Source organism: Notechis scutatus, chromosome 2, assembly GCF_049901735.1.
Source record: "Notechis scutatus isolate UNSWTSFEM ecotype Mainland chromosome 2, rNotScu1.2, whole genome shotgun sequence".
In the NCBI taxonomy this organism is placed as follows: domain Eukaryota; kingdom Metazoa; phylum Chordata; class Lepidosauria; order Squamata; family Elapidae; genus Notechis; species Notechis scutatus.
In genome coordinates, this window is record NC_142010.1 from 252,216,644 (window position 1) to 252,234,857 (window position 18,214).

At 40.7% G+C, this 18,214-nt stretch overlaps 1 protein-coding gene across 5 annotated transcripts in view; it reads right to left on the reverse strand.

The window, feature by feature from the left end:
* Positions 1 to 8,498: 8,498 nt before the first annotated feature.
* Positions 8,499 to 18,214, reverse strand: part of WDR7 (WD repeat domain 7) — a 265,074-nt gene continuing 255,358 nt past the window's right edge. For all 5 annotated transcript variants that reach the window (XM_087958594.1, XM_087958593.1, XM_087958592.1 and 2 more), the window contains one exon: positions 8,499 to 12,445. In XM_087958594.1, coding sequence (XP_087814720.1) covers positions 12,242 to 12,445 — 204 coding nt within the window. In that variant the 3' untranslated portion in view covers positions 8,499 to 12,241. The remainder of the gene's footprint in view (positions 12,446 to 18,214) is intronic.

Below are 18,214 nucleotides of genomic sequence, written 5' to 3' on the forward strand. Positions count from 1 at the left end.
ATCAGAGCGGGAAGGGACCTTGTAGGTCATCTACAAACCCCCACCTGTTATGGTTAGCCGGCAGCAGGTGCGGATTGCTGAGGAGAGCGAGGAATCGGATGAGGGGCCACGACCATTAGGGAGTGGACTGATGACTTCAGAGATTGTGAGGGCTGGCAGCAGCAATGAGGAGGTTCCCGAGGAGCCTGTGCCAAGTGTGCGTGCGTGCAGGGCTGCTGGCAGGAAAGAGCAGCTGCAGCAGCATGAGCGACTTGAGAGTAAGGCTGCAAGGTAATGGCCCCTCCTTCAAGAAGATAAAAGCCAGCTGTGAATAGGATGTTCTTTGCAGGAAGCAAACTCGAGCCTCATGGGCATTGCAGTATCTTAGTTGGTATTTGAAGACTCTTGTGTTGTAAAATATTTCTAGGTAACCTTATCTGTTATTTTTGGCAGCCTCGCAGTGTTTTGGCGAGGCTCGTGCTAATCAAAGTTAATTAGTTTGCAGCAGCCTTTTAACCGGGGATTCGTAAGAATCATTAAAAGGTTTCTATTCCCTTTGGTTCATGTTTGTTTTATTGGAAAAGGGTTTGGGTCAGAATACCACCCAAGCGGGAGACCCTATACCATTTCTGACAAATGGCAGTCCAATCTCTTCTTGAAAGTCTCAAGTGATGACGCTCCCACAACTTCTGAGGGCAAGCTGTTCCATTGGTTGATTGTTCTCACTGTCAGAAAGTTTCTCCTTATTTCCAGGTTAAATCTCTCCTTCTTCAGTTTCCATCCATTATTCCTTGTCTGGCCTACTTTAGAAAATAGCTTGACCCCTTCCTCCCTGTGGCAGCCCCTCAAATATTGGAAGACAGCTATCATGTCTCCCCTGGTGCTTCTCTTCACTAGACTAGCCAAGCCCAGTTCCTGCAACCGTTCTTCATATGTTTTAGTTTCCAGTCCCCTAATCATCCTGGTTGCTCTTCTCTGTACTTTTTCTAGAGTCTCAACATCTTTTTTATAATGTGGTGACCAAAACTGAATGCAGTACTCTAGATGTGGTCTTACTAAGGCTTTATAGAGTGGTATTAGTACCTCACTAGGAAAACTTCACCATACAGTACTTAACAATTGCTGCCATCTGTGCGTGAAGTTTATTCTCTTGGAAGAAGAGCATTCACTTGCAAAGATGCTGTTTTAGAAAGGCACCCATAGAGGTGTCTTCCTTGTTGTAGTAAACAGGGCAACTTGGTGACACATTAACTCATTCCAGCAATGGTAGAAATGATGAACATTATATACAGCTGCAATTGAGGCCTGCAATTCCACTCTCCTCTCTCTTGGGTTTGGGGCCATGTCCTTTTCTCCTTTCTTATTTTCTTCTATTTCTCTCTATGTATTTATTTTATACGTTGTCAAAGAGAAGAGAGAGAGAAAGCCATAAAGTGCTTTAACAAAAAACGCGAAAAATCACACACTTTATGTGATTTTTACAGCAAAAAAAAAAATAGTATGAGGTGTCATTATAATAGCAAACAATTGCAATTCTATGTATACTTATCTAACGGGAATATTATTCAAGTGTATGTATGTGTGTGTGTGTGTGTGTGTGTGTATATATATATATATATATATAAAAGCACCACTACTATGACGTGGGAAAATACCCGAACAAAGCTGAATCGCCATATATATATATATATATATATATATATATATATATATATATATATATATATATATATATATATATATATATATCAATACATTTATGACAATCTTTTAAAAATCTGTGTAAACAAGTTCCATATTTCATTATATTTGTCCATACAAAGTCTATGTCTTTAGGGAATCTATAATAAGTAGCAAGTGTCTTTAATCCATTGAATAAAAGGGGCATGCATTTATCTTTTCAATGTTGCAATATCAGTCTTTTGGACATAGTAAGGGCATGGAGAATCCATTTATGTTGTCCCGTTGTCAAATTCCATGTACTAGATTAATTTCCCAACCTTGGTCGCTGAAGGATGCATGGACTTCCTCTTTATCTGGACTTCAGGCTGGCTGGAGAATTCTGGGAGTTGAGGCCCATATATCCTTAAGGGACCAAGGTTGGGAAACATACTGTTTCAGATATATAATTCAAAAAGTGATTATCCTCTGAAAATTTTAGCTTTTGTTGCACAATCACGTTTCTAGAATTCACAACTTTCTCTCTATGTCTTCTCACTTGCCATCCCTGCGTGTTCCTCTGCTAAAGTGCCCATGTTCCATAATGATAATTGTTTTATATGTATGTAACATCTAGAAGGCATAGAAAATGCCTTTGTTCTTTGCATTTATGTCAGACCAAAGTTTATATGTATTAAAAATGCAAAGAGGTCCATTATCCATCATAGTTCTTCTAAACAGCAGATTGGCAAGAAGCAATAAGGGTAGGGTTGAGGTGCAATAAACACAGCCACCACATCACCTATAAGTCTTCCATCACTTATGGTGCTACTTATGGCAGCAAAGCATTGGAATGATACCTACCTACTCAAACAATCTTGGAATGAATTGAATCACAACTAAGGAACTAGATCAGGGGTGTCGAACTCAAGGCCCAAGGTCGGGATCTGGCCTGCAGGATACTTAGATCTGGCCCACGGGGCTAGGCTGGAAACAGCAAAGGACCGGCATGCGGTGCCTCGGCTAGTAAAAATGGAGCTCATGGAGCACGCACCCCCCCAAGCTCCATTTTCACCGGCAGAGGGTTGTAGGATGTCATCACAGCTGAAAATGGGTCACGGGGGGGCCACGCACAGCCCCCTGGGCTCCATTTTCACTAGCAGAGGGCTAGCACAACAAACTAAAAACAAAACAAAAGGAGAAATGTTTCCCCTTTTGCATTCAAGAAGGGATACGAAAGGAGAAAGGGAAAGAGGAAAGACAACGAAAAAGAAGGGAAGATGGGAAGAGGGCCAGGAAGGAAAAATAAAGAAAGAGGGGAAGGAAGAAGAATAAATAGGGAAGGAAAAAGAAGGAAATGAAGGAAGGAAGGAGATTATAAAGAGTGAGGGAGGGTCTCAGGGAAGTCCTGCCTTAGCACTTGGCCAGCACAGGTGCTCCCGACATGAGTGACATCGAGCTGGCCACACACCCTGGCCATGCCCCCCCTCCCACACCCTCCCAACCCTCCAAGGTCGAACACAACTCTGATGCGGCCTTCAATGAAATCAAGTTTGACACCCCTGAACTAGAACAAATTGAAGAAATCTAAGAAGTGGCTCACACTGAACTGATTGTTGACTGTGTATCAAGTGATGACTTCTCCAGAAGAGTGTCAAAGCCTAGAGCAGGGTGTCAACCTTTGCACTTTAAGACTTGTGGACTTCAACTCCCAGAATTCCTCAGCCAGCAAAGCTGGCTGAGGGAATTCTGGGAGTTGGAAGTCCACAAATCTTAAAGTTGCCAAGGTTGGACACCCTGGCCTAGAGAGAACCTCTATAGACTGGCTCCATCATATCATACGGACACACTGCATGGATTGCTTAGTTTCAGCCTCAAAGGGTGAGTGAATCCAGCCAGTCTTCCAATATTTGAGGGGCTGCCACAGGGAGGAAGGGGTCAAGCTATTTTCTAAAGTGCCTGTAGGCCAGACAAGGAATAATGGATGGAAACTGAAGAAGGAGAGATTTAACCTGGAAACAAGGAGAAACTTTCTGACAGTGAGAACAATCAACCAATGGAACAGAAGTTGCCCTCGGAAGTAGTGGAAGCTTCATCACTTGAGACCTTCAAGAAGAGATTGGACTGCCATTTGTCGGAAATGGTGTAGGGTCTCCCCCTTGGGCAGGGGGTTGGACTAGATGACCTTCAAGGTCCCTTCCAACTCTGATTATCTGTTATCAGGCTTTGATTAACTATGGTTTATGGCTTAGCATGCCATAGAAACCTAGCCAATTTTAGTTTAATCTGGAAATTAGGATTACAGTGGTGCAAATCATGGCTTAGTTACTCAGCTAGAGGTGGTCCTCGAGATATGACCACAATTGAGCCCAACATTTCTTTTGTTAAGTGAGTTTTGCCCCATTTTACGACCTTTCTTGCCACCATTGTTAAGTGAGTCACCGCAGTGGATAAGTTAGCAACATGGTTATTAAGTGAATCGGGCTTCCCCATTGATTTTGCTTGTCAAAAGGTTGCACAAAGTGATCGCATGACCTTGGGACACAGCAATGGTCATAAGTATGAACTGGTTGCCAAGCATCTGAATTTTGATCACATGATCATGGGGCTACTACAAAGGTCGTGAGAAAAACAGCCATAAGTCACTTTTTTTTCAGTGCCGTTGTAACTCTGAACGGTCACTAAACTGACTGTTGTAAATCAAGGACTATCTGTAGGAGATGCACCTCCCTTGGAAAAATGTGAACAACCTTTTGTTACATTATTACAATACATTCACCTATACCAGAGTTTCACTGCACTGTTTTCAGTGGATTTTTAGGGGAGGCGTTGATATGAAGACTACACTGAAAGGAGATAACAATAGCAAAATGTTTAAGAACACCTGGCTTAGGATAATGAGTAAATTTAGCTATCTTTACTCAATGTGATTTAGTCAAGCATGCAGGTGGCTCAACTTTTAGCATACAGGGAAGAGTGAAGAAGTCTAGGATTGGTTTCATTTGAATTTGACTGCTTCCTAGTATGATTTGATTGCTTATTGTATCCTATGACTATTATTAAGTGTTGTACCTTATGATTCTTGACGAATGTATCTTTTCTTTTTATGTACACTGAGAGTATTTGCACCAAGACAAATTCCTTGTGTGTCCAACCACACTTGGCCAATAAAGAATTCTATTCTATTCTATTCTATTCTATTCTATTCTATTCTATTCTATTCTATTCTATTCTATTCTATTCTATTCTATTCTATTCTATTCTAATCTATTTGTGGTTGGACTGTGTATGCTCATCTGTAAACACACACACACACACAAAATTTCAAAGAGAATGCTTAGCTCCTTACAAGCAATTTTGGCATGAAATCTCCTGGACTATAATAAAAGCAGATACGCTACACAAGGGCAGGGCTTCAGGATAGAATATGGGATTTCTGCATCCCTACCTCCCATATGCCACCCCAGATTTTCCTCCACCACATTCCCACCCCAAAAAAGGAGAAGAAAGCTCCTTGAATTCATAGGCTTAATTCTTGAAAATGGGACTCTGCACATTTGTGTGTATTTAATCACCGCTGGCTGCACAATCTTATTTGGCAAAGTAAATAGAGAGAGAGAGAGAGAGACAATGCATGCAATTTCTGAAATTTTCTGCTTTTCTTTTTGACCTTTTTGTTATTTATACATTATCGATGCTTTCTCCGAACCATTGTACAAAAACACCTTGAAGTGTCAAGCTTTAAAAATGAGTCTTTTTTTCCTCTCTTTCTCCTGTGCAGCTTGGATTATCTTGGCCTTGTCAAAATACATTCTCTAGTTAGAGCTTGGAAATATTTCCCTCCTGGCTCCTCCGTATTGATTTTTTTCCACACTCAGTCCTGTCTGTCAGCTGAAGAGGTGAAAGGTGAAAGTTCATTCGGCACTGCCTGGCTTTACCTTCCTGTTAATGTCGTGCCCTTTCTGCATTTGATCAGTTTATGTGATCAGCAATAGAAGGGATCCTGAGCCAAGTCTACCTGTAGGGAAAATAATGTTTCATCTACCAGCGATTTTAACACAGGAACACACCTTAAGATTCAAGAGGCTCTTGCCATATTAAAATGAGGAAAGGTTATGGGGTGCCTCCTCTTTTCTTCTCTTCTTGGATTCTTCCTACCATACCATTCTGCCTTCTCCAGTGGAAAAATTCAAAGGAAAAAAAAAAAGCTGAATTAGTTTCCTTTGGAAGAATAATTGATTGCTGATTTATGCCCAATAAACTGTCCTTATCTAAATTCTTTCTTGGATGATTTGTTTTTTATGCAGGTGATAGGAGAAAAAGAAGTGCACATATGTTTACACACAGAATACAGATACACAATATGAGAGAGAGAGAAAGAGAGGGAGGGAAGGAGGGAGGGAGGGAGAGAGAGAGAAAAAAAGAGAGAGGGGGGGTTAATATATAATTAATTTCCAGGATGGAATTGCAATTCTAAAAAAAATGTTCATTTTGTTCCAGTTTAGACTTTTAAGTACTTTTTCCCCCCTTCCAAGTCTCATTCTTTATCTGCTGTAATGATATGTCCCAAAGGGTTAAATTTACAATCCGGTAGGTCAAGGTTCAAGTCATGGAAACTCACTGGGTGATGTACCTCAAAAGGTTGTTGTAGTGGGTTATTTAAAAATAAGATGGAGAAACGATGCTCTTGGAGAAAAGGCAAGATACATATCCAGCAATTAAATAAAATGAAGATCAACCTAGAGAGCAGCCAAAACATGGCTGCTGTGGCTAATAGGGGAGCTCTTACGATTCATGGCTACTATGGCTAGATAACAGAAACTATGACCAAGTCAGCCTTTGCCCAGATTTATTTATATAATTTATTACATTTATATAAATGCCCATCTAAAAGGGACATGGTAACTGAGTGGCTAAGAGGCTGAGCTTGTCAATCAGAAAGGTTGGCAGTTCGGCGGTTCGAATCCCTAGCTCCGCTTAACCAAGTGAGCTCCCGTTACTTGTCCCAGCTTCTGCCAAACTAGCAGTTCGAAAGCACGTAAAAATGCAAGTAGAAAAATAGGGGCCACTTTGGTGGAAAGGTAACAGCGTTCCGTGCCCCTTCAGTGTTTAGTCATGCCGGTCACATGACCACGGAGGCGTCTTCAGACAGCACTGGCTCTTCAGCTTTGTAACAGAGATAAGCACTGCCCCCTAGAGCCAGAAATGACTAGCACATATATGCGAAGGGAACCTTGACCTTTACCTTACTGCCCATCTCACATGCAACTTTGCATGGCAAGATGTCTTGAGTTGTGGCCCTTCCTTGTAAAGGAAACCTTGTCAACAATAAACTGTCTTCTCACCTCCCATTAAGTACTGGAATATGTTCTGCATGGAGCTATTTTTTTAAAAAAACTACTAGGAATTTGCAATTGATGCCAAATGGAGCAACTTGCTTGTTGATGGGTGATTTTGCTATGGATACCTAATACAGATTCTGTGGCCGCTACATTGGCTACCAATGGCTACCCGGAATAATTCCAAGGATTGTTTTTGATCCTCTTCTTTTACTGTGCACATCTCAAATGTTGGCTTTAAGGATGCTCTCCACAAACAATCCTGGGTTGGGTAATGTGAGAAACTTCCATTTTTCATCAGTAGCCCCCTTGCCATGGAAAAGCTCACAGCCAGTAGTCCAGATGGATTTGAAACCACTGTACTGCTTTTTTTTTTGAAAGTTTATTTTTATATTAAAATATTGCCAATGCTTTTATTCTACTTCATTGTCTGTTGCCGTAAGTTTCCATGGAGTAGTACAGTAAATAAATACATTTGATTCTTCTCCACCCTAACATCCAGTGAAATGGAGGAGAATCTAGAAACACCCAGGAATTGCCAAGCTGCAATTCCTAGGATTACTGCAGGAAAATACGAATGGCAATATTCAACAATTCTAGAAAGCCAGAATGCTTTGCTATGCTTCCAATCTACTCAAATGTAGAATTCATCAGTGCAGTACTGCTAAATTCTCTGCCATTTGCCAATGTTGAGTACATGCAGTATGCATGGCACTATTATTCATGTTAATGTATTCTAGGTACCATTGAGGTTTTGATTATTTCATGGGCAAGTGCCCAGCATTGTTATAAGCTAGTTTCAGTAAAACTCACTTTATAAATTTAGTAGTAACAGATCATTAATATTTTGACCTGTCTCTGGCAGAAACTTGTAGCTTTTCCAAAGGATGCTTCTGTGACCTGATTCCATCCATCCATTTTATTCTTTTTATTCACTGTCTTCATGCCAATCATCATCAATTTGTGTAGTCCATCATCTGCTTGCAGATGTGAGTTTCTGTTTGTTGATCTTTGCCTCAAGGGAGCAGTCAGTCTGCCTGTGGCCCAGGACTGATTGAGTGATTGGTTCTTCTTGTACTCCATGACACTCTTGGTATTGTCTCCAGATCCATAATTTGGAGAGGTCCATCTTTTGTCTCTTTTTTGCTCTCTCTCTTTTTCAACGTCTGGCTTTCCTAGCAATACAGCACTATGGAACGTATTGAAGAGTTGCTTTGATTTGTTTATGCATATGATATTGTCATTACCTGTTTCCCTTCTAGGATTAAAGATCTCTTTCAGTTTTTCAGCATGTTTCATCCGTTCTCGAAATCAAGCAAACAAAACCATTGACATTCATTTGCCATCAAGTGTTAAGTCCAATTCATGGAGAGCCTTATTTACAATGGGTCTCATGCAAACAGACAGTGTTGCTAAGTGGGATGGTGAAAATTAGAATGCAAGTGCAATTTAGTGTTGTTTTAGAGAAATTACCTATTTATGTCCTCTCTATCTGGACAGCAAATAATAAGAATCGTGCAGTTTCTTAGAGGCAAACATTTTAATCAGTTACCATACACTGCGACTTCAGTAGTGACAACATTTTCATACAGGTGTCTCATCATGTCATCTTTTGCTTGTAAACTGCCAATGAAGCCACGCACGTTGCTACATTTACAAGGACAAATCCAAATACAGTACTAAACAAATCAATAAAACACTAAAAGCTTACACCGGAATGACAATACAAATTTTACTGCAGTGCTGAAAGATCTAGGCTATGATGAAATTTACAGTGAGGGCTGAGTAAGTCTCTCCGATGCAGATTTGCATAAGGGGAATCTTAGGGGAATTTGAGAAGCCTTGGCAAAAATCCACTCAGTGCTACTCTAGCATAGCACCGTTCGTTTCAGTGGAAGGAGCCATGCAAGGCTCCTGTGCCGGGCCAAGTGGATTGTTCAAGTAACCAGTACATAAATATTGATTTTCCTGTTAAATTACTCCTTTGTAGAGGCCAGGTTTTCTATTGGTCTGCTTTTGTTTGAACAGACATAATGCATCAAGTTATGCATCTGCCGAAGACACAGCTCCAAGAGTTCATCCCTCCCACGCCATCGTAATATTCAAAATAGGTTTAGATCCTTCATAGCAGCAAATAATGTCTTGTGGATGAAGGCAGGTGGATGTGTTTTTCCATCACATCTCAAAATGCTGGAAATTCTTTGTTTGAAAAACAAGACATGGTAAAATAAAAGGAACAGTTACAGCCGATTGTAACATTTGGGAACCGGACATCCTCCACTCAAAACAAAGGTGGAAGTTTCCTATAAGCCCTGCTGAAATTGTGCAGCACAACTTTAAAGATTTGCTCTCCTTTTGCATAACACAGTGTAGTATGTTTGGAATATCTAAGTTGGGCTTCCATGTTATAAATGCAGAGAGCCTGCTGTATATCAAATGGGAGTCACTTGCTGGTTCTTCAAACTTGCCTTGTGATAGGTGGCATTTTTTTGTCTAGATCCTGATGCATATTATTATATATTTATCTTTTCTCCCTAGGTCACTGGTTGTTGTAAGGAAATTCATAGTATCATATTGTAGGTAACTGTTAGACCAGGGGTGTCAAACTGGCGGCCCATGGCCCAGATGCATCACGTGCTGGCCATGCCCACCCCAGCTCCGCGAATGGGAAAAATGTCGTGAAATGTCACATGACAACAGTGAGTTTGACACCCGTGTTTTAGACTATGTTTTGAAGGGAAACCAAAAACCTTCTCCTTACTGGAGTGCATTTTTTAATTGGCAACCCTCAGATTACCATAATGTAGGCTTTGGCCCTTAGTAGGCCTACACTAATAATAGGCTCCAAGTGCCCTGCAAACATTTTAGCTACAAACTCCCACAATCCTTTGCTTCTGGGTTGATGGCAGCTAGAAATCCAAACATCCCAGGAGACTGGAGAGTCCTTGCTGCGATGCAACAAGTACCATTATGCAGATAGCTTAGTAAATTTGGAAAGCTGCCTCGCCAATTTGCCTCATTGCTTGGAAATGGGTCTCTGCAGAGTCTTGTTTATTTCAGGAAATATTAGCTAACCTTGCAGTAAGGAATGTGCTTTTTTCCTCTCACGCATCATTCTATGGGACCACATAGATTGAAGGAATCAACGTGGAAAAAGAATGTGTGGATAACAGAAGAAATTATACATAATAAAAAAGAAAGTTATCTGACAGGGAGTATCCCTATATATCATTCACTGTACCGTTTATGCTGTCATTGTAATATAATTCAACAATGGTGTACAATTCTGGGAATTCCGGGGAAAGTACTCATAACCAGGTGCACACATGATATGTTTCTTTAACCCCCCCGCCCCTCGAAAAACTGAAAATTTACAACTGAATTTATCTCCACCAAACCATAGGTCAAAAGCACAAAATTACGGTGCTGTAAAACATTTTGAACAATTCTCAACGCAACGAATTATGGCTGATATAATGCTAGCTCCCACTAAATTGTTTGATAATAATATCAATGTATGCAAAGCACCAGGAATGTTTCAGTGCTATGTAGGAAGGCAAGATGATGGACAACATTCATTTCTGGGGAGAGGATACAGATGCTCTGCTCCAAAAAAAATGCATCTAGTTGTCCTTCTTGATTCTTCATCCTTCAATTTCCACAATCAAATTTTCCGCAGGTGCAATTTTTGCTAAATTTATCAGCATGCATTAAGAGCAGTTTCTCTGTATTCTCATATTCAAGTCTAGAAGTACATGTATACTATACATACAGTATGTTTAACACACCAGCATTTCAATAAAATATTTTCTACATTTTTTCCCCCTCAGCTGTATAAGGAAGGGAGTGGGGTGGGAGACAGACAATGTTTTTCAGGAAAAATAAATATATAAGACATAGGCGATATGTGAATGCTAATCAGCCTGATTAAGGATAACACTTGAAATGGACCCGAAGGTTAACTTTTCTTCATATTTCTTGCAATAATGATAAAGATATGTTTTATTAAATAATCCTAACTCTTAAGTCTCTTTCCTCTGATTAATCCAAATGATATAAGTTTGCTGTATCATAATTAGTGACATACTTATGTCACAATAGAGTTTGACGATATAAATCTGAACAGTCTTCATTTTTTTGAGGAAGCTGTAGAAGAGCTCATTTGTGGATACATAGATATGATATTGATACATATAATAGCAGCAACTATCATTATCCCCATTATCTCTTTCGTATTCTTGTGTAAATTTTCACTGAAGGGGAAATTCTTTTTCCCCAACCTAAAAAACATAAAATCACCTTTTCACTAATGGGAATATGCCATTGTTTCCATCTTGATTAGAAATTACACAAAGAAAATGATTTCTCCTTTTCTATACATTTTCTTACAAAATCCCAAACCCGAACTATGTAATGGGTCTTTAATGCCATTAACCAGTGATATTAGTACGGTAGGCATCTCAGATTCTAGATGTATATGTGCCATATGACTCTCTTTTTTTTTTCAGGTAAAAAAATGCCAAAAGAGTACATGTGGGACTTGTGGATCTTTCCTGATCCTATCAGAATTTCAGAAAGGGACAGAGCATTCTTACTCCAAGATCTTCCAAGAACTTGGAAGAATTTCAGTGTAAACACATAAGCTTTGGTAAACATGACATTTCAAAACACTTCAAAGGAATTTTTTTTCCATTTAGGCTCTGAGGATTTTAGCATTGGAATGATGAGATTCAGACTAGCTTTAAAAAGTTGTGAAAGTGATTTTCTTTCTCAAAGTCAGCAGAAATCAAGATTCTCACCAATCTAGCCAGACTCAAGTTATATTCTCAATTCTCCTGTTTTATTTTTTTCCCTTCTCGTAGCGATAAAGAGAAAACTCTTGCAAGATGTTCTAATTGCTGAATGGGTTTGCGTTTCTCTAAAATTAAAGTTCTCTTGGCAATTTTAAGATGCGTGGACTTCCGATTCCCAGAATTCTAAAGCCAACTGGCGGGGGAATTCTGGGAGTTGAAGTCTATGTATCTTAAAAGTTGCCAAGGTTAAGAAACACTGCTCTAAAGGAGCTATGCAGAAGCAAGGAGAACATATATTGCCTGGCCAATCCTGGTCCATAAATCTTTGGGTATTTAATACCTCCAATATTAAGATCATAAAGAGGGTAGAATCAATTTACAAGAACTTTCAAGACACATTTGTACTGAGAACTGGGGTTGGTGGGTTGTGGGTGGGGGGGGGGGAAGAAGCCTCTTTCACACACCCTGACTTTACACCACAAATCGATGTTCTTTGCCATCGTGGGCCATCAGGATAACATTGCGGTTCGAAGTCCAGATAAGCCTGACCAGTTTGAGGGCATTATGTGAACCTGGAGATGCAGGTTGGACTGGAGGCACCTGGTAGGTTTTAATACAACGGAGCTGCGGTGCAGAATTCAGCATCCCGATGCTTCCCAAAAGAGAGGTGTTCATCTGGCATTGGGAGAAAGGGGAGAAAAAGAAGAAGTCAGCCATTACTGAAATCCATACATTTGCCTTATGAAGGGATATGGATAGCCCTTGACTTAAGACCATTCATTTAATGACCATATGAACCAGGGGTGGGAATCAAAATTTTTAACAACCAGTTCTGTGGGCGTGGCTTAGTTGGTGGGCATGGCTTGGTGGTCATGTGACTGGCTGGGTGTGGCCAACTCAACATCACTCACATCGAGGCACGCATCTCTTTGCCAGGCCTCTCATGACTGTGGGGATGCTGCAACAGTCGTAAGTGTGAAAAATGGTCATAAGTCACTTTTTTCAGTGCCATTGTAACTTTGAATGGTCACTCCACACAAGCAAAGTACCAGCAAAGGAGGGGAAAAAAACTCCAGAGAAGTCCCTAAGACAGGAAGTCTAGTCCTGCCAAGAATGTAATAAGGGTTAATGGAGAGGCAGTTTCTATAAGCAACACCAGAATGTTTCCTTCCTGCCTTCCTTACAGGATTAGGCCAGTAATTTCTTCTAACAACCGGTTCTCCGAACTGCTTATAACAACCGGTTCTAGCGAATAGATGCAAACCTGTAGAATCCCACTCCTGGTTTGAACTCACAACAGGACTGGAAAAAGAATGGCTTATGACCCGTCCTCACATCTACGACTGTCCCGAGGTCCCCGTGGTCACACAATCCAAATTCAGGCACTTGGCAACCGGCGTGTATTTACAATACTTGCAGGATCATCTGATTACCATTAATAGAATAGAACAACAGAGTTGGAAGGGACCTTGGAGGTCTTCTAGTCCAACCCCCACCCCCTGCCTAGGCAGGAAACCCTAATGTCCTTTCCAAGGGTGGTTCTGACAAAGTCAATGAGGGGAAAAGCCAGATTTGCTTGTCAAACATGGGGATTCACATCAACCACGGCAAAAAAAAGGTTGTAAGATCGGGCCTGACTCACTTAACAATGGTATCACTTAGCAACAGAAGTTCTGGCTCCAATGGTGGTCATAAGTCGAGGACTACCTGCAATAGAGCACTGAATATCCTAAGAAATTCCCTAAAAAGCTGAGGAAATTCCTCGAGTAAAACTTCATGCTGCTACCAACGCCACTTCGGTCTTCGGTAAAGATCAGCTATAGTTTCATCTTATGCCAATAAATGGCGTCTTAAGTCCTGAAACTCAGGAGCCTTTTTGCAAATATTCTGGATGAGGCTGCCATATCAACCTCATTTGCCCTTTTGGCTGTTTTTTTTTTTTTTTTGTGTGTGTGTGAGGGGAATCCATAAAGACAATTTAATTACAGCTGCCCAAGAAAGCTATAATTTCTGAGGCCATTTCACACTCTATTTAGAAGTTCAATTTTTACCTCATTCACCTTGAAAAGTGATAGCATGTACGCACGCGCGCGCGCACACACACACACACACACAAGACACACCATCAACAAAGGCAAAAGCTTTAAGCTTGTGTTAATTTTTTATCAGAGAAGATCTGACATTCACTGAAGTCTTAATGGGAAAGGTGCCATTTAAGACTTTTTGTTCAAGTTTGCCATCATAAATCCACCAAGCAATCTCTCTCTTTCTCTCTCTCTCTCTCTGTATATTTGTATGTGTATGCATTTGTGTGTGAGAGAGAGAAAGAGAGAGAGAGAGAGACCTCTGCATTTGGGTCATGTGGTTCTGGCTTTTCATTTTGCCTCTTTAAGGTCAGCAAGTAGACAAATAGTTACTGACAAGTGAATACATCTCGTCCCATCTTTCTAATCAAACTACTAATGTAACCTTCTGGCATTGCTCCAAATATGAGCTGATCAGTGGAGAATAGTGGGGTGAGGGTAATCTTTTTTGCACTTTCTATGGGTAGGCAGAACTTTTGCCACCATTTTTTTTTTTTTTTTGAGAGAGGGTTATTTTAGTTGTGGGAAAATGAAGACTGGGCTTTATAGAGAAAGTACAGCTGATAGTCAGAGCGGGAGTCTGTGGATGAAATAGACCTTCTATTTGAGTTTTTAGAGAATATCAGACAACTTGTGACACAGACACCCACCCAACCCTAAACTTGGCTCATCATTTCAGAGACATTTCCTTACCACAAAGGCAGAGTTTCAAATGTACTTGAAAAGTTCGTAAAAATCCAGACAGATATTCAGAGGTGTATCTGTCTTGAAAGTAGCCCATACAGAACTGTACAGCACAGTCAAACACCAGGAGCTGACCACAGAAAGTATTTTATGACATTTCGTATTATGGCATGAAATGCTTTGTGATAATTTTTATACCATAAAATATTTTACAAAATTTGCCCAATTTCAATTCCACAGAAGTTGCCTGTTTCGTAGGGCTGAGGGAGTGAGTGACTGGTCCAAGATCACCCAACTGTCTATGTGCCTAAAGCAGGACTAGAATTCACAACCTCCTGGTTTTAATCACTACAACACACTGGCTGTGTTTGTAATGCAGTAGTCTCATTTAAAAATCTTTGTTAACTTTAGAACTCATTAGATCAGGAGTGGAGTAACTTTCTTTTGACCTGGCACTATTTATTTATTGCCCACCTTGGCGGCATTTTACCTCTTTTGTGTGTGTGTGTTAAGAAGAAAGGAATCAAGGGATCAAGAAACAAGCAAACAAAAATAGCACTGCTGAATCCTGGCATTTTGCCCTTAAATTTCACTGTTCCCATTTCTGGGATCTGCAATAAGATGTGGGCTAGTTTATTCCACTTGTGGATTGGTCCCCACTTCTGTCCTAGGTGGTTATGAATACACACCTGTCCCAAAGGTGCTTTTTTCAGGAGGCAACTGGACTTTGTTGTTGTTGTTTTTCTTTTGAAGACATTTCGCTTCTCATCCAAGAAGCTTCTTCAGCTCTGACAGGATAGTGGGGCTGGATATCAGAGCTGAAGAAGCTTCTTGGGTGAGAAGTGAAACATCTTCAAAAGAAAAAAGTCCAGTTGCCTCCTGAAAAAGCACCTTTGGGACAACCATGACCTGGATGACTGAGAATCTCTACAGACTGTTAAATACACATCTGTGTTTTCCTGATAACTCTCTCTGCAAATTAAAACATTCTGAGCTGAGTTCACAGGCTTCCTGGTAATCCTGCTGTGAGAGATCTATCTGAAGTGCTTCCAGTAATATAAATGCATTATATAAACACTAGATATTATTATTATTGATACTCTCCTGCACAAATCCTTCCATGAGATGCTTTGCAATCTAAGCATCATGTAGACCAGTTCCTAAATGCTGCGAAGCAACTGCAATTTACTTGAAGTCTTGGTGCCAAGGATCTCCTAAGGTTTTCTGGATATTTATGTTTATCTCCAGAAAAAACATCCTACTCTTGCATACACATGTTCTTCTAACTTACTTCCCCCCCCCTCTTTGCACCGTTCAAAGAGGAAAGTAGCAAAAGTAAATAGGAAAGCTCTTGCACTGATTTATGAACCGAGCATTAATATTTTGCTGGAAAACTGCATGTTTTTTTTTAAATAAAAATAATCAATGTCAGGCAAATGTTACGCAGCTCAATTCTTTCCTCTATCCACCTGATGTGTATGCATATTAAATGGTTGTAATTGCACCATCCGTCAACAAGCACAGTTTTCTCTGCTTTTTGCTGCTTCACAAATAAGATAGGGTATTTAATTCACACACCATTTTGAAATAAATGCAATATTTTGAATTGCAATGGGAATGGTGGAGAGGAAGCATTAAGAGGCATCGGTTTCTCCTCTTTGTGTCGGTTCCCTAAGCAAAACATCCAGGAAACAAGCCCTTGAATTCCAACTGGAGCTTCCAATTCACTTGATAACTGGCCTACTTAGATCACTTTGTTATGTAGGCGATGTGCCTGTGCAAAGAAATGAATGGTTCCGTTAATCAGCTAAACCCATTAGGAGTGGAAACCTTCCTAGACCAGATGAGGATGGCAGAGTCAGCTGTGCGCCTGAGATTGTGACACATGGAAACCTTGGCATATTCTGGGATGTTTTTTAAGATGTGCTGCTGCCGATATCATGTTCTGAATCCTGATCAGTGCAACAGAGAAGCCATTACTTACTTTCTTTAAAAAAAAAAAAAAAAATTCCTTCCTGGTTCTTCTGAACAACGAAATGGTGCCAGAGAATGTAAATCTCTAGCAGGGAGAATGCAAGCCCCAATGACATTTTCACAATTTAAATCATCTTGAGTAATAACCCTTTTAAGATGACTAATGTTACTGATTTCCTTGCATTAATAGCAGTGCTGAACAGACCCAGTGGAGGGAGAGGAGGAATCACTAATACACAAGACTACGTTTTTAAATAAATGTAACATGCTGGCTATTGTTAACTCCTTCTGTTTAAGCTACCGTTTAAAAAGAAAATAAAATCAAGGGGGAAGAATATTCACAGCTAGAACTAAGCTCAGCAGTTTATTATCATATCTGCTGAGGGATGGGTCTGCACTGAAGCAGGCTTGCTGCGGCCACTCCCCCCGGTAATCTTAGATGATCATGTAAAACATCTCAATCAATAAGCTTGATTGCTTTCTAGATCTTCCCACTTAACCGAACTAAATACATGCAAGTGATGGAAGAGCATTTTCGCAGTTCTTATTCATTGCTTCCTAAATAACACACTCTGCGATGACGGGCGATAAATTCAATACTCTTAATGATGCACAGTTATCATCAAATTAATGTAGAAAGTAACAGTAAATTAAAATTATGCACTAGGTGATAGTTACAGGGATACCGAGTCCGAGGTAGCAATAATTCTTGCCGCTGCAGCTTTTTCCTTCATTGAGCCATCCGCTTACAAAAGCAGGCATTCCAAACAAAAGGCACAATTTCACTAAAGGGTTGTATGTTGTGGAATCAGGAGACGCAATAGCTCAGAGGGTTCGAGACCCACAGTGTCGTAAGATGGGGTGAGCTCCTGTTTCTTGCCCCAGCTTGTCCATCTCGCAGTTCGAAAACATGCAAACCAGTGGTGGGATTCAAAAAGTACCACTGGTTCAGTGGGCGTGGCTTGGTGGGCGCTCTTTGCATGTGCGCAGGCGCCAAACACGCACTTTGCGCAGGCACAGAGGCGTTTGCGCAGGCACAGAGGCTTTCTAACTCACCTCCTGCAATCCTGCACTCCCCATTGCTTCAACAGCTACCACGCAGCATTCTGCTGTGCCGCGCAAAGGAGCCGCACTTCAAAAGCAGAGGATAAAGGTGAGTATGGGAACCCGGGTGGGTGGGCAGGTGGGCCCAACAGTAGAGAGAACTGGTTCAGTCTCCCCTGCTCATTGCTGCTACCGGCTTGGCAGAACCGGGCCAAACCGGCAGAATACCACCACTGATGCAAATGCAAGTAGATAAATAGGTATCACTTTGGTGGGAAAGCAATAGCATTCCATGCACCTTTGGCGTATGGCCATGCCGACCACATGACATTGTCTTCAGACAACGCTTGCGCCCTTGGCCAACAAACGGAGATGAGCACCATGCCCTAGAGCCAGATATGACTGACAGAGAAACCTTTATTTTTGTGTAATTGATTTAAGCAGATGTTGTGTAGGGGAACATCCTGACATATGTTGGGCTACATTTTTAAAGCTTTCACCTGCCATTTTGTTTGGGAGTATGTTCTTCCATGACTCAGGTTTGAGCATTAAAAACAACGATGACAACAACAACTGAACACTACATTTATTCCATATCTGTAGTTAAATTGTACAGTCCATTGAATACTGAGCCGTCCTCTTGGCACAGCTCAAAGCA